At 38.5% G+C, this 25,956-nt stretch overlaps 1 protein-coding gene across 3 annotated transcripts in view; it reads right to left on the minus strand.

Moving 5' to 3' along the window:
- Positions 1-5,949: 5,949 nt before the first annotated feature.
- Positions 5,950-25,956, minus strand: part of ECT2 (epithelial cell transforming 2) — a 56,222-nt gene continuing 36,215 nt past the window's right edge. For 2 of the 3 annotated variants that reach the window (XM_072618458.1, XM_072618457.1), the window contains 10 exons: positions 25,035-25,145; positions 23,557-23,653; positions 22,334-22,415; positions 20,925-21,003; positions 20,642-20,761; positions 19,443-19,581; positions 17,996-18,150; positions 10,785-10,892; positions 9,904-10,053; positions 5,950-7,295 (listed from right to left, as the gene is read on the minus strand). In XM_072618458.1, the coding sequence (XP_072474559.1) occupies positions 7,206-7,295; positions 9,904-10,053; positions 10,785-10,892; positions 17,996-18,150; positions 19,443-19,581; positions 20,642-20,761; positions 20,925-21,003; positions 22,334-22,415; positions 23,557-23,653; positions 25,035-25,145 (1,131 nt within the window). In that variant the 3' untranslated portion in view covers positions 5,950-7,205. The remainder of the gene's footprint in view (positions 7,296-9,903; positions 10,054-10,784; positions 10,893-17,995; positions 18,151-19,442; positions 19,582-20,641; positions 20,762-20,924; positions 21,004-22,333; positions 22,416-23,556; positions 23,654-25,034; positions 25,146-25,956) is intronic. The other variant, XM_072618459.1, reaches the window with a different exon arrangement.

Consider the following 25,956-nt stretch of genomic DNA (forward strand, 5'->3'; position numbering starts at 1 on the left):
TGAATTGAAGATATGAAAATGGAGGCAGGAACCAATTAGAAGGCTGTGGCAATAATCTAAGCAAGAGGTGATAAGGGTCAGAACTAGGATTGTCACTGTGTGAGTGAAAAGAGGCTGGATGTCAGATGTTGTGGTGAAAATGGCAACACTGAATGTATGAGAGAAGAGAGAGGAGTAAAGGGGAATGTCAAGAATTATATACCTACTACTGTCTCAGGAAGGGGGGAAGGGAGAAAGGAAGAAATAGAATTTGGAATTCAAAATTTTTTTTAAAATATCAAAAATTGTTTTTAAGTGTAACTGGGGAAAATATTATTTTAAAAAATTATATGCCTAAAATACTGGAAGGATGATGGTGCATTTGACAGAAATAAAAATATCTAGAAGATAGGAGGGTTTAGAGGGAAAGATATTGAACTCAGTTTTGGACATGGGGAGTTAAAGTGTCTCAGGGAGAACATTAATATTTACTAAGTACTTATTATGTGCCAGGTCCTGTGCTAAGTTTCACAAATACCACCCCATTTGATCCTCACAATAACCCTGTAAGGAACGTGCTATCATTATCCCCATTTTTACAGGTGAATAAACAAGGTGAGGCAGACAGAGGCTAAATGACTTGCCCAGGGTCACACAGCTTTATGTCTAAGGCCAGGTTTGAACTCGGGTCTTCCTGACTCCAGGCCCAGGTTTCTATCCACTGGACCACCTAGCTGCCTCTAGGTTTACCATCTAGCATATATCAAGGACAAAACCTTGGGGGAAGAGACTGGGGCTGGACAACATGAATGTCAAAGTCCCCAAAGATGGTGGAGTAGAGGTAAGGCCTAACATCATTGAGAAAAGTGAGTTAAGTAAAGTCCAACAGATGGCAGCCCCAAGGACAGAATGAGGATGGTATAAACAAACTACATGGACTACCAAAGAGGAAGGATTATTGACACACAGCGTCAGAGGAAACTGTGTAAAAGAGGCAGAAGCAGGCCCAGGTGATGTCAAGTCTTCTCAGGTCTGTGATGGTCAGGTGTTGGGGGAAGTGGTGTCCTCAGAAAAAAGTCAAGATTCCCATTGAACCAAGAGATATAAAAGATGTTGTTTAAAAAGTCTGTGGACACAAAGGAATTTGTTGAGCATAGCGTATGTGATGCCAAAGGGTAAAGGGAGACTAAGAAATGGGTGAACCAGTTTGGAGGGGGTGGGCCTGGAGACATGTAAAGCTGCCAGATCACAATAAGGATGAAAGTTCAGAAGGGAGAAAAAGGAAAAGAAGGGAGAGGTACATTGGCAAGACAGAGGGGGATGGCTCAGACAGAACGCATCATAGGCACTTAATGAATATTTACTCATCGATATCTTAAAGAATTATCTTGCCCCCAAGTTCTGCCAGACTAAATATGCCCAGTCTTCTCTGATTTCTGGAGTTAACTTAAACCTGGTTTCAAGTTCACAAGTCAAGACAATAAGCATTACTGAGCTTTACTATATGTTAAGCACCATATTCAGCACTAGGGATATAAAGAAAAGGACAAAAAAAAGACAGTTTCTACCCTCAGGATTACATTCTAATGGGGAGAGATAATCTATAAAGAAGGAAGCTTAAAGCAAAAGGGGGAAGGGAGAAGTTGGGATTTTGATAGGAGACACCCTCCCAATACAAGATGCTGGCTCCTTCTCTCCCCCTCCCGCACACCCCACCCCAGTATAGACCAGCCTCATAACTTACCCTGATTCCAAATATGAAGAAACTCTTTTCTTCCTTTCTATCCTCCTTGATAGAAAGAAATCAATTAGATGAACTAAACTAAGACATTAATCATCCTTTTCTCCTTCCTGGTGTTCAAGCAAGCTCCATGATTTGCAACCTCCCCACTGGCGGGTAGTCTGCCCACCTCTGACATAGTCTACTCTCTTCTGCGGTTTCCATACCATTTTTCTTTTAAAGTCCATCTCATGTTGGTAGTCACCTAACAATACCTGCCAAAGAGAAACAATTTTATTGGTAAGCAGTTGGAGTTAAACCTATTTTTGGGGGGTCCAGGACTATGATTTTCCGAATGTTGGGAACTCCTGGCATGGAAACTCCCTCTTCCAAAGGCTGTCAGCACCTTCTCTGTAATTTATAGTCTTCCAGAATTACCCAGAACACTGCAAGGTGAAAGACTTTGCCCTGGGTCGTACTGCTGGGACGTGTTGTAAGCAGAACTCGAACCCAGACCGTCCTGTCTCTGACTCTTGCTTCCTACACATCACATGCCCTCTCTAGCAAAACATTGGCATTATAAATTATTTGAAAATATCTCTCATCCTCTAGAGGTTTTGTTTTCCACAGACAGCAGTGTAAGTCACAGTAATGACGTGTTAATGAGAGTGACCTTAAAATAAGATGACTTACCAGTTTTGTCCAACAGCATGAAAGGTGAGATTTTCCTAGCAATGAATATTTATGAAGCGGCTCTTTCTATACATCACTCCCATAGAGCGCTTAACAGTCAGTCTATGGGGCCATCTGAAGTCGCTCATGTAATGTTTTGTCCTTGTAGCAGGATTCCTGCTTTGATGATAACCATGTAAGCTCCTTGAGGGTAGGGTCCATTTCACCTGGTCAGCACTCAAATACGTATTTGTTGAACTGAAGTATCCAAGGACGAAGACTAGAGGAATAGTTTAATGTTTTGTGAATACGAATGACACTCACAAGGACTAGCACAGTTGTTTTTTCCTTTTCTCAAGCAGAACTGGGCCGCCAAAGTAAAAAAAGGGAGATGTGAAGGTGCCAGTCTACGTGAATGTTCTCATCCACATGAATATAGCAAATGAGCATCTATTACATACTACTATGTGCCAGGCATTGTGCTAAGCTGGGGATGAGTCTACCAGAAGAACAAAGGATTTACAATCTAATAGAAGATGACACGTAAAAGGAAGTCAATGTTTACCCTCTTGGTAAACAAAGTCTGGGAAAGCCTGGAGAAGAATAAAGGGAAAATAGAGAGCTGGTGTCAAGGTCTGACACCTTCTTACACACTTGCTGAGAGGACCCACTTCACGTAATTCTAAGACTGCCAGTTGAAGAAATGTTGTTGACCTGCATTGGTGGGGTGGTTTCCATACCTGGAGTTGCCTGGACCAATCACAGATTCAGTCTCTATCACTATTCCCATCCCCCCATCCTTTATGGGGACCCAGAGCTGGGCACTGGAACTTGAGGACAATATTCCTTCAAGCTTAGCTAGGAACATCAGTCCTGGTATTCCAGCTATAAACATCAACAGGACTTTTCAGTTCACTTCCCCTTAAGGAGCTCTAGTTGGAAAGACAACATGCAAATATCAAAATTCACAAAGCATATATATAAACCAAATGGAAGTTAATCTTGGAGGGAAGGCACTGATAGTGATGGGAAGGGAGAAGAGGAGGAAAGGCCTCTAAACAGGTAGGATTGGAGTTGGGTCTTAAAGGCAGAGTTGAGAAGACTACTCCAGCTGGGCAAGAGAAACAGTCAGTAAGACACAGTCAGGACATAAAGCATCTGGGGCGGGGAACATGAAGGCCAATATGGAAGGATCACAGAGCAAGTGGAGGGGTGTATCAGATACTCCTTTGGATACGTGGCAGGAACCTTGTTCCTTACGTGAAAAGGTTTTATTTACATACACACACACACACACACACACACACACACACACACACACACATTTTTTTTCCTAACAAGCCTTCCATATATAACAGCTTACATTTTCTACAATGTGTTAAACCTACAAAAGTATTTCCCCATGTGTCTTCTTATTGGACCATCACAACAGCCCTGTGGAGACAGTGTGCAAATGGGATCATGCTCCCTTCAAAGATGGCAAACCCTTCATCCAGACAGGTTAAGGGATATACCAGAAGCCAATGGAGAAAAAAGCTGCTGACTTCCTGGCAGGTGGACAGGCTCGGGGGCTTTGCCAGCTGCAGCAATGTTTCCATCACACATGAGACCTATCATGTATCAAGAGGAGGTCACAGAGGCACCCAGATGACAAACCTGATCTCCCTGAAAAGAGCTACAGGGAGGGATCCCTCACTTCAAGTATATCCTCTCTGAAGAACTGATGGGAGGGTGGTGTGGTGGGTAAAGTACTATGAGTAGGTCAGGATGACCTGGGTCTAAATTCCATCACAAACACTACTAGCTTTGACCCCAGGTAAGCCACTTCATGTCTCTCTAGGCCTGTTTCCTCATCTACAAAATAAGGGGGTAAGACTCTATGAGATCTTCCAGCCCTACATCCTATGGGCATGGATAGTTTGCAGACTATCTGTATCAATATGCTCTCCAAAGTTGCAAAGTGGTAAGTGTGAACTGAACCATTTTCCCCCTTGGGTCTAGGAAACGCCTGCCACCAGCACACTGCAGCCTGGTGCCTGCTCTCTAACTTGTCTTAGAGAGCTTAACAAGACAAGTTAATATGCTCTTCCCTGGTACCCCTAGGAATTAGCAGCCTGGAGTTTTCCATACACCATCCACTGACTCTACCCAATACAATCTGAATCACTAGCGACTATGTCTCTATGATAGGACTAGAAATAAGGCTAAAACCACAGATTCAGCAGTGGATGGACACAACTGCAAGACTGCAGCTAAATTGTTTTAGCTAAGCAAGTTAGACACATTTCTTTATAAGCCTGTCGATATTTGATGAATTGTTAAAAATAACTCACAGCAGGCATGAGCAGGAGGTTACGTCCTAGGTCATTCCAGTCAGGAGGAAGAAAGTGTCGATGTCAGGCTCTGCCTGTTGTCAAGCCCAAGCAGGGACAGGTAAGACCCATTACAAACATCCTACACTACTATAACTCCTTAGGTCTTTGTTCATTAACATCCTAGCTAATGCATCATCACTGCTCCAATCATTAAGAATTCCAGAGAAAGGCCCAAGAAGACTGTGTGAGATAAATTTTGTATCATCAATTTCAATGCGCTTTCCCAGCAATATCTGCTAAACTTTGTTTAAAAATAACAAGGGTCTATTGAAAAACAAGACCAGTTCTCCTTGTACCCCACCCAGGTGCCTTGTAGAGAGCTATAAATAAAAAATGCTCACTACTTATTAAATCAAGCAGTGTTTTAAACATGCTAGAGAAGCTTACTAAAGTAACCCTATGATAAATCATTTTACCAACTGAATCTTCATACCCTCCTTTATCATTTGTGAAAATTCACATGGCTTTAAATCAAGTTTTTTTAAAGTACAGCACATCACGTTTCCTCTCTTGAGGGTCTTATGACAATATCTGAATAGACTAACTTCTTAAAAATTATTTTCAAAGTTGATTGAATCAAATATTCTAGTGCTAGGGCATGCTTCTGACACATTCTGACCACATTTTATAAGAGCCTGAGTTAAAAATAAACGAAAAATACATTTAGGGAATTATAGTCTATCTCTTAGATCAGAAAATGATAAAAAGTTCCTTCAGGATGGTCAGATTAAGACCCAAAAATAAAAAATGACACAACAAAATTTAGACTTTTTAAACACAACATGAATTTCTGGAGTATCTTAATAGATAATGGGATCATCCACATAGCCTTAGTCATTGGCCACAAATGTCAGCGCAAAGAGGTTTCTGACATCACCTTATATTGACTATGACTCTTCTACATTATTCTAAGGAAACCAGTTAGGTGAAAGCCATTTGATTATAGCTGTCATATGATCTAGAAAGTCAGATACATAAATAATGGCACCTTCCTTTGATTTACACTTTTTAGTTTTTTTTTTATATTAACTAATTTATAAAATTAACTTACTCCTATAATTTAATTGTTTTTGGGTACGAGAATGACTGTGGTAAGTAACCACCTGTAGCAAATTCATTTTGAAATATCACAAGATTCTGGAGTCATTTTTTTTGTTGGTTTTCTGGATTTTCTTTTTTTTTTTAAGTCAGAACAGCAAAACATTGGAGATTTTTACATCTTTATTTACAATGTTCTTAATTTTAAAAACACATCAGAAAAGGGCCATTTAATATTCTCAAAAGCAGCACTCTGGTTACATATACAACATACAACTGTATGGAGTCAGTTAATTTCTTACAACAGAAACCGGAGAATTATTAAATGGCATCAATGTGTTTAGACTAGTCCCTAAATAGATAAGAAAGGCAGACAAATACCCTTAGGAAAAACGTGATTATTTCAAAATATTCACTATGATGAAAAAACAAGACTATATTCTGTTAAAATTAGACAATTTGGAATGGAGCTTTTTTTTACAGTTAATAAATGAATTTAATTTTACAACTGATTGAGAACCACAATCTGAGTTTCACAATGAAATACCCATATATACATGCATTTTAAAAGCAGAGAAGCAAACAATGCCAACTTTCAAACTAATTTTGATTAAATGCTACAAATTATCAGCATCATTTTTTCATAGTCTTGTACTCAAAGTGAACTTTTGCAAACTATAAAACTAAATTTTAAAAGTATGACAAAACATCTGGACTCTGAACTAAGTACATGTATCCACTGACCTATTTCTGTGCAAAACATACAATATTTTCAAAACTATGTCCTCACTACAATCTATAAAAGGATTTTGATCATTTCTGACTGTTTTCATATGGGGGCAAATTATCATTTTTTTCCTCATGTGCCAGATTTGGAAATACACAATAATAACAGGCTACACAACAGAGAAGCTATGGTACTTGAAGGAGCGCAGGGAAGCAAACGTGTCTGCTGAGTTAGCTCCCAGGGAAGTCATTTATTCAGTGAGAAACTTGACAGTGTTACTTGATCTCTGCACTGAACATATAGCATTTAAATACAAAGATGTATTTCACAAGATCGTTAATAAGCACTATACAAAATAGTTTACATCAGAATCTTTGCATCCAACAATAAAATCATTTACTGTATCAACGGATCAAAATTACTGATGTTAGAAATAACTTAAGATATTGGCATGGAAAGAGGAGTTTAAACAAATAAATTACATCTAAACCAATATCAAAGTCTTCACTTAAGTTTATATTTATAATTGAGCAACTAATTCCTTTAAAAAATTCAAATGGTTACTTTAGTGTTTTCTAACTTCCTCCTGGTTTTCATCAAGTGCTAATGACAGTACTATTTAAGTCAGTTTCTTGTCTCAAGAATAAGCTGCTTGTCAGTCATTGGATTAAGACATCACATAAGAGGAATAACTTCATATCAAATGAGTTGTAGACCGGCTTAAAGTATGACTCCTCTTTTCAAAGAAGGCTGGAAGGCTGACAAGGGAAGGAGATGAGATACCCTGGAAAGACAAAAGAAGAAGGTTGAAAACATATTCAAAGATTTTCTGAGTGGTGCTGATTATGGTGCTGAGCTCCTCTACTTCATCATCAGTATTACTACCTCATTTAAGAGAGAACCTTATCCACAAAGGTTTAGAAACTCTTCACCATAGCATAGATAAAACAATTCAAAATGAGGGGAAAAGATGGCAAACTCTGAGGAAAATGGATTTAAAGTATCTTACTAAGAAAATTAGAACAGATCAAGAAATAGGTGCTTGTAGTTCATCTGAAAGGAGCCCTCTTTTGAATAGATATCGGACTCGATGACGTGCTAGCATTAGTTTACAATTCTTTTAGTTGTGGAAATCAATGGTGCACCATTCCTTTGTAGACAATTAGTCACACTTTGGAAATGAGGTTTTACAGTAGAAAGACAATCATAAAGTTGAAATGAGAAGTAGATTCACTGGCATTTTTGAAATAAGCTAAAGAATATAAGGCATTTTTCTAAAGCAACTGATGTATATCAGTCTCTTCACAAGTTCCTAAACAATCTATTTAAAATATATTGGAGATTTGGATAGGTAGTGGGTTTAGGAGGGTAGGTAGAAAGAGGGAAGTAGGGGAAGAGCAGTGGATTGGAGAATGGGGCTTAGATAATAAATTCCTCCCAGTAACAGTTTTTGTCAAATAGGTAAGCCTCCAAACTTCCTGCTTCAAAGATCACAATTAGGTTACAGCTAAATTTGACAACTATAATACAATATGTAATACAGTAATGTAATACCTCGTATGACCATCAAAGAAACTCAAAAGTAGGTGTTAAAAGAGAGGCAGCTAGGTGAATATTAGTGAAATGAAACGATTGGTTTGAATACTAAGTTGAGTGTTAATCATATTAAAACTAAAATTCAAATATCTAACCAGTAGAGCTTAAGTTTTCTTTAGGTAAACCTTCTTAAATGTACTATATTATATATTGAGCCAATGTTTAATGCCACAAATATGGCTGTGAAACAGATTTTACATGGAAATCTAGTTTTCACAATCCTTAATAGTCTTTTTAAACTTCCAGTTTTCTTTAATATCAGGAAATCTCAAAACATGCTGAAATTTCTCTCTGCTTAAATTCTCTGCGAATAATAACCAGTGGTGTTCACCAAGCTATGTGAATAATGGCCAAAGGTACAAGAGACTCAGCCCAAGAAAATGTGAACCAAGAAATCATGCAAAGCCTCACTTCCAAATAATTGGTAATTCAAGAAAAGAAAAATTAGCTTCCTATTTTTTAAGCAGCATAAATTCCAGATTGAACAGTCGCCAACATAGCTAACAGAATTCACTTCTAGCAGTTTGGCCCCAAGTTTTCATAAATGTTAGGAGTGACTCATAGAGAGAGGCTTTAGGGTCAACAGATATTTGGAGAATTTTTTTTTAGCTTGAAGAACCCTTCCCTCTGCTATGAGTGATACATTACTATGGGAATTAGAATGAAGCAAGGTTGAAGCGAAAAGCTTTGAGATGCCCATCAGTAGAGTCTGAGGCATGAACACGCATGGTTTAACAGATTCATCTTCAGTGTTTTTGGGAATGGAAGGGTCATTTATAAAACAGATAAGGAGTAAAGTTGTTAGTGAAAAGCAAGTAATGAAGAAAAGGACAGCAATATTTTTTATTCTCCTTTCATGAATGTATAGGAAATTTTTAAAAGATTATATTAAAATGTTTTACACAGTTAAGACAATATTTTCTAGTAAAATTCAATGTCCCTGCAATTCAAAGCATATGTTGCTATTGCTGCTTATGGACTTCCACAAGATCACCAAGTCGTAAGCTAACTGCTACACTGAATCATCTCGTTAACAAAGCAAGTCCACTTTAGAGATCATAGACAGAAATATGTTTTGCACGTGCTTCAGATTCGTAAGCCAACTACTACTTCTCAGCTTCTTTCTAGGTCTCAGTTGTTTATCTCAAAGCCCTAGAAATCAATCCAAACTGGTCACAATGATGACTTAAACCCAATGCAAACCCAAAAGCTGGCTAATTTAAAGCCTCACCAAGAACACAGCTACCCCCACACACCTGAAGTGTTAATGAGTATTGGTCTTTAACTGTGCTGTATTAGCAATAAATGCCACATGGTTTTACATTAGCCAGATGTGTTTGATAATCTGCATCCCCTCTGGAAGTCCAATCTTATTTCAGAATTGTTTCCCATAATCACAGGATTTACAAAAGAAAGTAATTAATGTCCACTTGACATACACACACCTTCCCTGGCTTAGGAAGAGAAAAGAAAAGGCAGATAGTCATCTGTTACCATGTGCACTCTGTCCTGAAGTGCCCCTCATCTGTGACAGAGCTGGCATCACATTTGAACCCCTCCCAACCCTCCCAGAAGGGACACCAACAAGCCAGTAAGTGTGCCCCCATGTTCCCTTCTAGTTGATCAGTGATATATTTGCCTGTAGCTCTGGTGGTTGCACCAGTAGAATGCTGCTGAGATTTTTAAGGCCTGGAAGCAAACAATAACAGCCAAATTCATCATGATATGGTCCACAAAAATTAAACATTCAATTCTGTGCCCCCACCAGTTTGGTCAGGTCGTGTGCCAGGACTTACTGCTAATGAGGACGTGCTGGTCATGCGGCTGCCTACATAAGTATCACTGCTGGAACAAGGGCTCCTCCCCTCCATGCTGCTCTGGGCAGTTATCAAAGTCCTTCGAAAAGCTCTCTTTGGAGTCTTGGTGAAGGAAAATGCCCTGGTAACCTAGTTATAAATGGAATGACTGTCACTTGGCAAATCTAAAACAGCTGATAAACAACAAATATCACGCACAGAAAAAGAAGCAAAGTGCACATTTTAAGTAATCTCATAAAAGGGCCGGTAGCCCCAGGTCAGCATTATATTAGATATTTTTCGAAGCACTTTCACACGATCCTCATGTCTAGAGGGGGTGTATGAGGCAATCATCATCCCAGTTTTATAAGTGAGGAATTTAAGAAGGAGAGGTTAAATGTCTAAGTCTAGTCTTTACCACGCATAAGAGAAAAGTGTAATTAGAACACAGGCTTTTTATTTTAATATACCTGAAGGGATATTAGGGGGTGAGAAAGCAAAGGGAGGAAGGGAAAGGGGACTGGAATGAAATGGTGATTTTTACAGACTAGCAGATCAAAATCATTTTAAAGAGCACTACGGAAGCTCAGAACTTCATTTCCAGACCTACAAAAAACCAAATTAGTGTTTTCATTGAAGAGAATGACCAACAAGGAGGGCAAGGGCCCAGAAAATAATGCTATATAAAATTACTGTTATACTGTATCTACTATAACTGGCTCAATCAAAACAGTCTTTTTCTATAGGCTATTTCTCAGGGTATGGAAAAATAGCATGGTTACATAAAATCCATCCTGGAAAAACTGGTGATATTCTAGTACTGTATTCTGGGGAAAAGATAATGGAAGGTACATTTTAGGAGTCTGATGTTAGTTTCTTACCCTTTTAGAAGTCTTTTTAATTGCTCTGGATGCCCTACTCAATGTACTGTCCATATCTTTTGTATTTACTTCAAAAGCTTCTGGATCTGCAGTATAAATAAGGTTTTCCTATCAAAAAATAGTACTTGTTAATTTTTCGAGACCACCAAAATCTTTTAAATTACACTCATGTCCAAAATAACAAGTAGTTGAAAAATAAACTCAACAAGCTTAACAATTTCTACTTTGAAATTTATTTAACTAGATTGGCAAAAAAGATTTAACACATTGGTAGGATTGTAAATTAGACCATCCACTCTGAAAATCAATTTGGAATTCTTTGGAAAATGACCAAACTGTCCTTGCTCCTCAAGCTATCCATGGGATCAGAAATGTAACAGAATATTATTAAATCCTAAAAAATGAAAAATGTAAAAAATGCAGAAAAAGTTGGGAGGATCTGTATGAACTGAGAGTGAACAGGATCAAGGGCACAATATACACAACGACCAGAATAACGTAACAGAAAACACCATTACTACAAGACATTAATGCAATGACCAACTGGGACTATAAAACTTAAACAGCTCCTTCTTCTCGGCAGGGAGTGAACAAGGAAGAGTTCCTATTGTGGGGGATGGGGGTTAAATGGTAAATGACAAGGGTTTTTTCTTTTAAAAAACATCAATAGAACATTTTGGAAAGCAGAGAACTTCACAATAAAGGGATAAATAGTTGTAAAGTCCATTTAAAGAAAGCAAATGGAATGCTAGACTTAATTCCATTGAAAAATATTTACCAAATGCCTACAATGGGAAAAATACTGGGTTAGATACTGAAGATACAAAAATGGTCTGTAGGAATTTCAAATCTATTAGGGAGAATAATAACGCAAATTAAGCTATGAAATCCCCTGGGGTGAGGATGAGTGGCAGGAAAAGGGATCACTTTCATAAAAATCAGGGAAGGATTCAGGAAGCTGGATTGAGGGATTCTGACAGAAATGTCCAAGTCTGTTCTAGGCAGGGGGCAAGTGATACTTGCAAATAGAGGGATGTGGAGGTCAGGCAGAACAAAATCATTCTCATGATTTCCTGTTTCCAATGTTGACCAGTTTGGCTGGAGCAGAGCATGTGTGAAGGGAAATAGGAGGAAAGAAAGTTGGAAAGGCAGATTATAGGGAGGAATGGGAAGGCAAGGCTGGTGTTCGAAAAGGTTTCATTGTATTTATTACAAAATGAGGAACCGATGAAGATTCTTGGACTGCCAAGAGGTCATGGGCGTTAGGAAGATTACATTGGCAAAGGTATGATGGATGAATCAGTGTCACTATCTGAACTGTAAGATATCAAATGCATAGTTTGTAAGAGCCAAACAAATAAACCAGTGTTTTGTGGACCTAATCATTTTGATACCTGTTTCCCATGCAAAGCTAGTACAGGATTTTGGCAAACACTAGGTAATAATATATCCTCCACTAATATGGAAAGTGCCAAACTTAAAAAGACTGCTTCTCTATCATTCATAGAATTCTGCATGTATAAAACACCCAGTAGGGGTCACCAAATCTACATTTACAAACACAAAATTTCAAAAGGAATCGAATACTAAAAGTAACCCAAGACACATAGTTAAATGTTTGGTGCCATCTTGTGGCTAATGGGCAAATTATAAAATACACTTTTCCTACCCATTACTCGATATTAAATAAGCAACCCCTACGTAACAGTCAGACTCCAGGGGAAGCGTAGCCCAAGAGGCTGGAAATGCTAGATGTGAACGTGGCCCTGGCTCTGGCCTGGCCCCAGCGGCTGTCACCCAGGGATGTGAATGACAGCCATCTCCAGAGGTACCACAGGCATAGCTTGCTGTCACTACAGTGCCTGCATCCCAACTCAATGGCCTGTCAAATGGCTCCACACTGGGTGAAGGTGGGGTTTTATCCATGGAAAATGAATTAAAAAAATACAGAAAATGCAGAAAAATAGCCATCCGCTGGATCACCACACCCCTGAAGCACAAAACCTCCTCTGAGGCTATTTGCCCGGGAGGTGCTGGGAAACTTCTGGCAGGAAAGAGAAGGTGGGAGTCTGAGGAGGGACAGAAAGGAGGGGGCAGGAAGGGGAAGGAAGAGACAGGAGCATTTCATAGAGGACAAAAGGAAGTTTAAAAGGAAACAGAAGCATTGAAAGTAATACACAAATTACACTTTTTTAAAAACAAGCTGTATTTTAATAGAAATGCACCGTTTCCCTTAGAATCCTTTATTCTGTTCTGCTTTGTATATATAATTGTTCCCTTTTCTGGTGTTTAACTTTAGAATTGCTTTAAATCATGAGCTCTTCAGGGAGCAGGGGCTATGAGGCTTTTCTGTCTCTCGAGGCCTGAGCCCAGCGCTTTCTACCTTGCTATCATTCAGTTGTGTCCAATTCTTTGTGACCCTGTGGACCAAAGCACGTCCAGGGGTTTTCATGGCAAAGATACCAGTGTGGTTTTCCATTTTCTTCTCCCGTGGGTTAAAGCAAGCAGAAGTTAAGTGACTTGCCCCAGGTCACACAGCGAGGACATGTCTGAGGTCACATTTGAACTCAGGTCTTCCTGACTCCAGGCCCAGTGCTCTACCCACTGCACCACCCAGCTGCTCAGAAAGCACTTCATCCATCCTTCCATTCATTATGCTAGACTGGTGATGAAAACCCAGGACACCCTGCTTCTCAAGATCTTATACTGTAATGGGAATGAGGGTTGAGGGAAGAATTAATAATAACTGAAGCCAGCATTTATATAGCACTTTACGATTTACAATTGGTTTTCCATGTGTCAAGTCAAATGACTTGATCTTCACAACCCTGGGAAGAAAGGGCCATTACAATCCTCATTTTCCACATAAGGAAACTGAGATTTAGAGAGTTTAAGTGAGTTGTGCAGGGTCACACAGGGATAAGGAAGTATCTAGATCAGGATTTGAACTCAGGTCCTGCCTCCAAGAAGGGTTCAGCCCTCTCTTTCCTATACCACCACAATGTAACTAAATGAGGAAGAATGGATTAAGCAAAAACAAAAGTCTAGAAAAAATACTAGGAGGCAAGTTAGAACCAGAGGTATGAGAAGCCTGCTTTGGGCCTTCAGGAGACAGGGATGGTGATCAGATGAGCAAAGGCACAGTAAGAGGGGCCAGGCCGAGGTGCAGGCTACGAGACCAGGAGCAAGAGATCAAGGCAGGCTGCAGAAAGGTCATTCACGGCAAGGTCATAAGAGGCAGCAGGAACCCCTGACAGGATCAAAGGGGCACCAACTGGAGCTGCTGCTGGAGAAAAGATGACCTACAGAGAGCAGGAATGCTAGTTAAGAGGTCATCTCAATAATCAAGCAGAAAAAAAGAAGATGCTTATGGTAAATACTGCTGGGAGTGGAAAGGAAGGGGCAGAGAGAAGGAACATTTCAGGGCAGGGGCTGCTAGGATCTGGCAAAGTCAGAGGTGAAGTGAACATTCTCAACACCAGAGATCTAACCACTGCAAGTTACACTCCTAAGCAGCACTGAGATGGCTCTCTGTCAGTAGGAGAACAAAAAACAGTCCTCTTATGGAGCCTCTCCAGACGTCAAAGCAGAGAACCCCACCCACTTCCTTTGATGAATACAGGCAGAAATGATTCTGCCATAAGAAACTTAGGAAACACTGCTAAAGATTATAAAGTCCTGGGGCAAAGAACTTGAAGACTGGAGGGAGACAAACTAAGTCTCAGTTTAGAAAGGCAAACTTGGTTAAAAAGGTGGTGTCTCAGGAGAGGACAGACCATGGCTCCTCTCTAGGGATACAAAGTTCCTAACAAGGAGTAGAAAGGAAGAATTCTCTCTTGCAAATGTAATCAAAACAGCTTTAAACTGAAAAGGAAAAGGAGAGAAAACTACACATGTGTGAGCACAGCGCTAAAAACCACAGGGAAGACCTACAATGTAGAATGAAGAAAGGGAGTAGACAAACTCGAAGTTCAGAGGAAACAAATCCAAGAAAGGCTTTAGCAATTTTAAAAAACCCCACACATGGATATATATATATATATATATATATATATATATATATATATATATATATATATGTGTGTGTACACACACACACACACACACACACACACACACACAATAACAAAGATAACGAACTGTAAATTCTAATGCAAGGAGTCCAATTAGATTTTACAGGCATCCCTGAAATTTGGTAGCATGAAAGCCATGAGCAGAGTATGGCTCTTTTATTTAAAAACAACACCACTACAAAACCTGTTTCAAAAACGAGGGGGAAAAGGGAGAAGTGAGCAGCAGTGCATGTTAGGAAAAGATATTCATGTATAGAAATCAAAGAACCAGAGGGAAGGGAAGGATGGAAGAGAATGTGAAGCTCAACAGAAGCCCAAAAAGAAATGTTATCATGTATATTATGGAACACCCAGGAAGGCAGGAAACAAGAACTTATCCCTGTCATGCTCTAGGCACTGTGACAAGCACCCTACAATTAGAATCTCATTTCATCCTGACAACTGCCCTGGGAGGCAGGTGCTATTATTATCCCCATTTTACAGCTCCTGAAACTGAGGCAAAGGGTAAGTGACTTGTCCAGGGTCACATAGCTAGTAAATGTCTGAGGCCAAATTTGAACTTGGGTCTTCCTGACTCCAGGCCCAGAGCTCTATCCACTGAGCAACCCAGTTGCTCTTCATTTTTAACCTAAACAGAAAAGAGAAATGGATAAGTTTGGGGAACAAATCGTGAGCCTGGCACAGAGGCATGACCTAAGAGTGTGAGGGACTTCAGTGATCTGGATATCTGCTGACATGCTGACCAAAGTGGAGCAGCAGCAAATGACTTCTTGACTCATCTTAATGACACCTTTACCTACAAGGAATGGATGAACCAACGAGGAAATTTCATTCCCAATCTGACACTCACTAATGTAGAAGAAGAGACCACTCCATCTTAGAATGTGACAGAAAAGAAAGAAACCGGGAATAGGCTGACCTGCCCCCCAGAGACTGAGAGAAGAGATTTCAAAGGACTCTAAGAAGGCACAAGTAGTATCCCACAGACGCAAACTCAAAGACAGTTCAAGAAGGAAAGATAATTCTCAAGTATGAAATTCTGAGAATACAGAGGAAAAAACTCGAATGAGGAAAAAGAAGGAATTTATCTAGGAAGACCAATACAGATGGATAGGAAGCTCACACACTCAGGTGTTTTTAAAGTCACCTACAGAAGACAGGAGTGAGTTCTGGGAGCACACCAAGGTTCTGTAAGTGCCAAGAACACTAGGTATCAAGCCAAAAGCTAAAGCGGGAGAAGTTTTCCAATTTGATAGTTTAGAAAAGAAACTGATTAGCTAGAAAGTAGATTTAGAGCAGAAAAACCAAGAAATCATGTAAAAAGATGAAATGTGACCAGAAAAGTGAAGTGGAAAATAACAGTTTAAGAGTGAAAATCGAATTTGAGATTATGCAAAAAAAAGTCACAGTCAGTACCTTTTTACCTAGGCATGACTATTTGGGAATATACCCCAAGAAAGCCAATGACAAAAAAAAGTCACATATTCACCAAAATGCTTAGAGCCGCCCTTTTTATTCATGGGGAGAATGGCTAAACTAACTGTACTTTATGAATAAAGATTACTGTGACACAACAGATAATAAATTGAAGAATTCAGAGAAACAGAGAAATATATAGAAACTCAAGCAGAAGAAAGTAGAACCTCCCCCCGCCAAAAAAGACTAACACAAATGAAAGCATGACAATGCTGACTTCAGATGAATTCTAATGACCAATCTTGCTTCTAGAGGAAAAAGGAGGAAACATATAGTTCCTTAAGTCCCTTGGTAAAAGGAAGTTAAGTCTTCTTTTGGAAAACGTTGCCTGTATGGGCAGGACCAGATCTGTTCACGTAATCATTTGGATTTTACTCAAATTTTTATTTTTTATAAGGGAGACTTAGAGGTGGGAAAGAATTTTTTTTTTTTAAAAAGAGGAATAAAAGTTGAGGAGTCAGAAGAGAATATGACAAATAATTGATGGACTGCAAAAATCATGCACTGTTATCCTTGATCTCTTAAAAAGACACCAGGAGGGACTCATCCATCGAGAAATAACTAAAGATTTTGAAGATAACCCAAAGGAGAAACACACAGTATGAGCAGACATGGGAGGGCCACTATTCACATCAGCAGAAGACACCCACACACAGAGGCTCAGAGAATGAGAGTTTTGGTCATCTGTCACGTTAGTACAGATATGAAGGGAATTCTAAGAGACAACAGAAATGGCGGTCCTCTCTCTTGGGACCCTGCTTAGTGCTTTACAGAATTATGAATGCTATTAAATATCTATCTATTCCATTTGTCATCATCAGTTGTAGTAATAATAACCCACCTATAAACAGCCTTGATTACAAAATGCTTCCATCAATGTCAAGCAGAATTATATCCATATACAAAGATACACATACATATATGTATATAGGACCACATGTTATAATCACAGGCTCTGGATCTAGAATGAAAAGAGACCCTAGAGACTACTGAGTTTAACCCCCTAATTTTAGAGAAGAATGAAGTCCATGAAGAAAATGAGGCATGGACAAGGTCACTAAGATACTAAATAGCAGAAAGGGCTTAAGATCCAAAAAATATTTAATATTACCAAGTGTAGCAGTGAGTGTTCAGCTCCACCTAACTGCTTAGCTATTCACAGCTTTAGTTTATACAACAGTGGCCAAGTCTCGATGTTTGCTCCAGATTCTCTATCAGTTTCTCTCTCTATGCAAGTACTCTGAATTCCCTGGGAGAAAGACACTTAAAAATCCAATGTGGTAACTGTAGCATCCTCATCAATATGAGGAAAATAGTGAGGGGAAACCCGGAGGCAGAAAGGGCCTTCGAGATTACATCAGTACCCCTCTCTCATTTCACAAATAAGGACAATAAGATTCAGAGTGGTTTTTGGCAACTTCACCAAGGACTCGTGGTCAGGGGAGAGAGAGATGGAGTTCAGACCCTTTCTACTACAAGGTCCCTAATGTCTCAGAAATTAGAAGCATCCCAAAAGGTTCTGCAGATTCAGCCACTCTCCTGGTTCACAATATAAAAGTATATCCCCTCCCATACTTCGTAAGAAATTTCAAGAATTATGAGACTGTGCAGCAACGTATTCAATGAAATTATTTTCACTGGCATACAAATAAAAGAACTCACAGCATCTGCTTTACAAATGGTGTTAGCCACATGTCGGCACAGCATCTTCAGCCACGTGTCTTTGGGAAGGTCCTCGGATGTCATCTGGAAACTGAGCAATATATTTGCCTGTTCTGTCGGTGGCCTCACAAGCAGAGCAAAAGCGTTATGGCAATCTAGAGTACCCAAAAAAGCCATAAGTGAGATTCAGTGTTACTCTTGAAACTACACAAAGAGCATGCAAGCTGAGTACCAAGATATGTATTAAATTAGAAATTCAGAAAGCTATTCTCTTAATCTTTCCCCTTTTTGCCATTCACAAGAATTTTGACATACTAAGTGGATGCACAAAAAACAAATGGACTTAAAAGTTTCTTAGTATTTTACATGATACTTTGTCCAAAGTGCAAAATTATGCTTTTATTTAAATTTCATCTATCTCAAAAGTTTTACGTAATCAACTTTCCTATTACAACAAAACTATATTAGGAATCCTTCAGTAATACAAGTATCTGCATCAAATCCAAGGAAATTATTAAAAAGGCTAAACGTTAAAATATCTGTTCTAAAACTTTCTATGAGAGATGTGAAAAGCAATCTACATTTCAACATCAACGTCTTTACAGTCATTTTGAGCACATAAAAGATTGAGGTCGTTAATTCAAACACATCATTTAGGAAAACGTTAATATAATTTTTAATTGTTCACAGCCTTTTCCTTGAGAACTAATTTGTAGTGAGTTTCAACTAGTACTATTTATGTCTCTGTCAGTTAGGGAACAAGTTCTACGATGCCAAATGTTGTGGCAACAAAGGGATGCCCTCCAAACACGTAATAAATGCATACGTATGCCTAAATGGAAGGGGTATTAAAAGACCCTGCTAGGTAGCATACTTCACCCTTGTGAGGGGTGCTTCTGTACCCCTCCTTGTAGCTTTAGTACCTGGGTTAGCTACAGACACTTTCCCAAGGGAACTGAAATCTCCCCAAAAGCTCTTTGAATATTCTTAGGGAACAGTTAGTGTGAATACACAAAAAATGTCTGCCAAGGGTACCTAAAATGCAGTACAGATATCTCATCTCTCAGATGTCGACATGGGCACAAGGGGTACTATGGGAGTACTATATACATATAGGCTGTAGAGCATGTCTAATCACCTGGTGACTTTGGGTCTTGACGGAAAGGGAAGAACACTGTTAGTGCCTTGGAAGCACTAGTTTGACAAGTAACTGTTTAAAAGTTCATTGGTTGTTCAAACATAAAGGTATCCTACATAACCCAGTGCTGTCATCACTTAACTCATGTAAACAGCAGTTTCATAAGCAATTTCTGTAACCTCAACTGCCAAATGCTTATAAACAGGATTTATTAGCTGCTAACAATTAAATAACTGTAAGACTCTGATCTACAACTCTATACAAACTATTTGTATGAATTAACCACTGCAAACTGCCAAATACACAGACCTTCAGTCTCTTTTATATCTAGCACCTTCTTAATCTGAGAAAGAGGCATTAGATGAATGTGTTTAAGGGCTGCTGGAGGTCTGATGTGGCCATGAGGACTCTTGAATGTGCCAATAACCTTGTGCCGTTTCCTTGCTATCTGTTTAAGAAAAAAAAAACTCAGATGAATAAGCAAAATCTTAAGATTTCTTTTCTTCCACCAATAAGCTTAAAAGAATTAAAACCCAAAACAATTCCATTCTATTCTGTTAAACACCATGATTCTCATGTCATAGATATGGATAAAACATATTCTCAAAAACTGCTAGGAATTGAGAATGTGTCACTGAAATAAACAAAGTATAATAATGTTATAAATATGTTGATGTTTACATAAGGAAATAATAGACCATGAGATGGACAGAGAAGGGAAAAGGAAATTGCCAGGACGGGTGACTAAAAAAAAGAAGAGGATGGACATCTAAAATGGTCTAATTAGAAAGGAATTTGAGTATTGCATTAAAAGAGATTAAGAGGAAAAGAGATGAGAGTAGAAAGACCTTCCCTTAGCCTATATCAGGTACTGTGAACCAACCAAGGGGAGAAGTTAGCTTAACTAGCTCTAGCATAAAAAACAGAAGCATGGAAGGAGGAGACTAATAACCCAAAACCTAGGTCCAGAGGACCTCAAAGTGAAAAAGAAGCCACTTCAAAGAGACCACGTGTACTTGGTCTAAGCTAAGTCAAGCTGAGTAAAGAGAGGTCTATAATTTAAGTTGTTTTTCACCAAGGGATCAAGAGACCAAAGAGAGCACACAACAGCATTGCTGCCAACACAATTCCTTGTCCTCTTTCTCAACAAAATACAAACACATCAGAGAATTCCATGGTATCTCTGTGGGCAATATCTTCTGACCACTTACTTCTACTGGTCTTGAAATAACCTTTATTTGCAAGGATTAAAAGTTCAAGAAAGCAACTAATATGTTGCTTCAATTACTTATGGAAATTCTCTATCCTTTATCAATCTCATAAAATGTATACTATTTACGGGAAAACATCTATCTATTCCTAAACATATATTCTTCATCAGTTGGTCATGATCCTCAAGATGACAATTTAACTTGACTTGGGATAAGAAAGCCACCTCTCACTGCACAATTGAGAGCTTGACCTCAAGTACTCCCTGCAGTTCCTGCCACCATGACGCTCCCACATACCTCCAGGCAGTCATTGAAGAGAAAGAGAGTTACTTGTTCTCCTCGGTCACAGGGTTGTTCACCCAAAGATATAGTTTCAACTCTCTGCACCAAACTTCGGTGAGAGGACAAAAGGTTGGCCTGCATGAAATGAAGACATAAATACAAGATCACCCGGTGTTTGCCCTCACAGAAAGAACTTTTTAAACACTTTAGTTGGAACAAATAGAAATGATAGATACCAATTACAACTGAAAAGTAAAACATTTTAAGAGATGGGTAGTCACTCAACAAGAACACTTACTGGGCATCCGTCTACTTCATAGACAACGTCAAAAATTTGCTTTTGGGCTTCTGTTTTCCTCTTATCCTCATTAATATGTCTGCAAACATAAAAGAAAATTGTAGATAAAAAAATAATTCTGATTCCCATAGCAACAGTCTATGCAAAAAAAAAAAAAGAGGTAAAAACTTATCTCACTTCACAACAGAAAAGGCATCTGCAAAGATGTCCAAACTGGACAAATTTACAACAATTCAGGTAACAAGATCACTTACCTTACAGAGAATTCCTTAGGTGATTCTTTCAAGGAAGTCAACTGTCACCCAATCCATGTCATCACAAACAAGCCCATGCAGGGACACTACAGGTTGTTTTGTGAGCTATAGACTCATGCATAACATTACTTCTAAAAGGCAACATATTCCACTACAGCCTCTTTGTAACTTTGAGACTCCCTAGAGTTGGTCTACTCAAAGAAGCAGTCCATCTATACAAGTTTCAGGGGACAATGAGTAGTACTAAAGGTTTCCTTTAGGCAATTTCCTAATTCACACTAAAGTTCATTTTTTTAAAATCGTTATTAAAATATGACATGAACGTGCTAATTACAAGTCCAGTCACACAGATACACATATTATCTGCAACCATTATCTTTCCATCCTTATAAATCAATTGTTTAAAATGCCTAAGGATTGGTGGATGAGGCCTTTCTCATTATCTCCATACTCCAAACAGAAGTGTGTCCTTTCCATACTTTTTATCTGCTACCAATTCAATCACCCTGTTATGACAAATACAAAAGATTAAAGAACAATAACCTGGGTACTACAAAATTCTACCAAGTTTGTTGTAGATTGTCATACATCTGTTGAACTTCAGATTCACCTATGATGGTGAAAGAGAAAATCTCCAGTAATTTGTTAAAGATTGATAGATTTTTCACCTTCTACACTGGCTCTATCAAATAGGAAAAACTTTCAATTTCCAGATGTCCCTCAAAACTTAAGTTTCCTTAAATACCAGTTGGAAAACAATAAGAAAAATGAGTCAAAAAGGAAAATATGTTTGTACCATTTACACCTTTGTCTTTTGTTTCAGGACGGATACGTTAAGTCACTGGTGCATCTGAGATCAAAAGCAAATTCTGCATGGGATTTGATATCTATATATATATCTATATATAGATAAGGATTTCCAAATTTCTAAAACACTGTTAATTTATTTGCATGGAACCAAAATGTTTTTATGACTGAGCTGACAATCTGTGATCGTCTAGTAAATGTATTCTGAAATCATTTATCATTTTCACCATGTTAACTCTATTAGAAAATGGATGAAAGTGTGCTGTGCTAGTTATTAATACATAACCATTAATTAATTAATTCATGTAAATTTTCTGTCAATGTCATTTTAAATTAAAATGAACTTACGTCATTACTTCCTTTAATGATCCAATAGCTCTCTCTAGAGTGTTCTTGTCAGGATTATCATCTGCGGTGTGTTTCTTAAGATCTTTAATAAAAGAGTTGTTTTACTACAATGAAAAATCTTCATGAATGTAGAGCCAAGAAAACACTATACCTAATGACTACAACAATGCAAATGGAAAGAACCACAAAAAACCCCCAAAAGGGAAGACTGAGAAATTACAGAACAAGCATGGCTCCACAGAAGCTATGATTAAACAGCCCCACCCAATCCCTCCGCAGAGGTGGGAGGCCCACAAGTGGACTAAGATATGTATTTTTAGCTTCTTCAATGTATTGATTTTCCTTTCCTTTCTTTTACTAAAATAAAAATGCAAATATACTTATAATGCAGAAGACTATTTATGATGCTATGACATCATAAAAAAATCTAGGTTAGGGTAGGAAAAGGGAAAGGGAAGACAAAGAAAAAGAGAAAAGGTTCCTTCAAATAAGACCAATGTGACTCATATTAGAACTAGAAATCTAGCATTTATCAAATAATTATGCAAATGGGACCCAAGAATATTTCTTCTTTAATAAAACACAGTATTACTTATATACCAGATATAAAAATATATTTCTTTTTTGGTGACTCTAAATTTAGTATGCATATTTTAAATGAGTTCAATTCTCAGTGTGCAAATTTCCTGACTGCATAGGTTCTTATACATGTCACACTCCCTGTTGTAAAATACTGAAAGAAGAAACTTATGCTGGGTTTGTACTTGGGGTGTGTGTGTGTGTGTGTGTGTGTGTGTGTGTGTGTGTGTGTGTGTGTGCGTGTGCATGTGCGTGTGTGTGTGCGCGTGTGTGTGTGCGCGTGCGCGTGTGTGTGTGCGCGTGCGCGTGTGTGTGTGTGCGCGTGCGCGTGTGTGTGCGTGTGTGTGTGTGCCTGTGTGTGTGTGTGTGTGCCTGTGTCTGTGTGTGTGTCTGTGTGTCTGTCTGTGTGTCTCACACACAAAAGCAAATCTCATGGCCTATAAAGTCTCTGCATTATGGATATTTCTCTCCCCAAACACTCATTCATTCATTCTCTCTCTCAACTAAAGAGGATTATAAATAACCTTACCACTTCTAAGTAAGACACTTAAAAGGTTGGACTAAATCTAAGAATATTTTACCAATTTTTCTTCTGCTTGAAAACTCCATTCTCTAAAAACATAATGAAACCTATCACAAAGTACCATTTAGAAGTAATGCCACACTAGGTAACCGCTGTACAGGTCGAATGAGAAGTTCAGCAAGGCTCTGACGCCCACATTCGGGTTTAGCTTGGTTTATCTAGAAATAAATGACATTTTTGCATAATTATCATGAAACAGAAAGTAGACATTTCAGCCAGTTAACAAGCATTTATTAGACCTATCATGTGCCAGGCACAGGGGTCCCAAAGAAAGACAAAAGACTATCTGCTCACAGTATCACAGAGAAGACAACAAAAGCAAACTCTAGGCAAGATAAAGTAGAAGTAACCAACAGAGAGAAGGCACTAGACAGAATTAAGAAAGCTTGGGAAAGGCTTCCTGTGAAGGTGGGGCTTCAGCTGGGGCTTAAAGGAAGCCAAGGAAGCATGGGAGGAGAGCATCCCAAGCATGATGGGATCTAGAGCATGCCGGATGAGATTGTGTGTCTTATGTACGGAAACACAAGGAGGCCTGGGTCAGAACAAAAAAGGGCAAGAATTTAGGAGATGTCATGATGATGAAATCAACAGGCCCTAGCAACAGGCTGAACATGGGGCAGAAGAGATGACAGCTGGCTGCAAGCCTGGGGGCTGAGAGGGAAACAGCAGGGAAGTTGGGAAGGAGGACGGTTTTGGACATTCAATGCAAGTTAAACACAACAACCCAAGATTCACCTATGTAGCCTGACATACTAAGGGGAAGGAAAAAAATCATTTTCCCTTTTGTAGGTCCACTAAGTCCTCAAACCACATCTTCTACTTTCTGAAATGGCATTCCAATAGGCTATGAGTTAATAATTCGAAGAAGAAATCAGTTTAATAATTTCCTGTCAAGCCAAAGTCTTAACTCCATTCAATGTCATAATTTAAGCTTTTAGAATTTTTAAAATTACTAGTGAAAAATCTTAAGTTCATATGACAGCAGAGAATCATCTGAATAGATATTTCTGACTAAAGGAATTTCAATTTGAGAATCTTACAGATTTGGAAGAAAGTATAGAGATGACCTAACCTGATCAGCTCTCCTTCTTTGACACAACTTTTACTTTTTGGTCCAAGTGAACCACAGATGAGCCAAACCCACCCACCACCTGGAGACAGGTATTTTCACTGCCCTTTTCAAATGACCCACTCACATTGACCCAGCTTCTAGACCTATGATTTCCTTGGTAGAGTAAGTTTCCAATGAGGACAATTCCTCTGACACCTGTCCTGCACCTCTCCCTCCAGGACATACAACTGGAATGTGTCCAAACTTACTTTTGAGTCAGCACTCTGTCCACTACACTGGGGCTGCCTATCGCCCAGCTCCTTCCTCTTTCCCCCCATTCAGCCCACTGCAGGTTGTTAAAAACATGTGCGTGACTAGGTAATTCTGACTAGAGCTAGGCTTAATTCTTGTTAGCCACACATTTTTTACAAAAGTCTTTCAAAATGATATACAGTAGATTCACAAAAATTTTTTTAATACCACTTTACCTTTAGGAAAGCATGAAATCTTGGCTTCTGTTTTTCACACTTAACAATTGTTTCCTTACTCATTTCAAAGAAGTTTACAAAAGGAGGGTAAATTTTCACCAAATCTTTTGACTGTGAAAGGAAAAAAAACCAACATAATGAATGTTTTAATTATTTTCTCTACACATTATATATTATGAAATTACTTATCAATTTCAAGGAATCAAAAAAGTTCCAACCTGACAAATATTATTCCTAAATTAACTGGTAACAATTTTTTCATATTAACTAATTTTTAATATGTGCAATTCATTTGTCCATTTTTCAAGAGAGGAATTGCAATGTGACTCATTTTGAAACATAACCGGAACACAAGAAAATGCATCTGACGTTCCCCTCCACCTATACACTAAGTAACTGAGTGTGTGAAGGTTTGCATGTGACACTAACACAGAACTTCTAACAGGTGGAAAAAGTTGCGGGAAGAACCAAAATTGAATAAATACTTTGCTGCATAGAAGAAAGCTCTCTGTTAAAAACTGCTGATATGAAATCTCAGGGTTCTTTGCTTTACATTTCTCTTATTACTGATTTAGAATGGACAATGAGAAAGAAAAGTAGATAATAAACTTTAAAAAAAATAAGTATTTGGAAATCGTTCAGATTAATGATAGTTTATACACTTCAATGGTATCGAATCATTGTGCTCCAGTAAAGAACAACTACTGATGGCCAAAATGATAATCTTCAACAAGAAAAAAAATTATGCTCAGTGTTCTTTCTTACAGGGCATCCCAAAAAGTCTGAGTGCTACTATAAGCTATTAAAGCTTATATTAAAGCTTTTAAGACTTTTTTGGGACACCCAGTATAAGAGTGTATAATCTTACAAGGAATTGTAAAGAAAGATTTTCCTCAATTAGCATTAAAGTAATTTTCAATAC

The sequence above is a fragment of the Notamacropus eugenii genome, chromosome 6, assembly GCF_028372415.1.
Source record: "Notamacropus eugenii isolate mMacEug1 chromosome 6, mMacEug1.pri_v2, whole genome shotgun sequence".
Lineage (NCBI taxonomy): Eukaryota > Metazoa > Chordata > Mammalia > Diprotodontia > Macropodidae > Notamacropus > Notamacropus eugenii.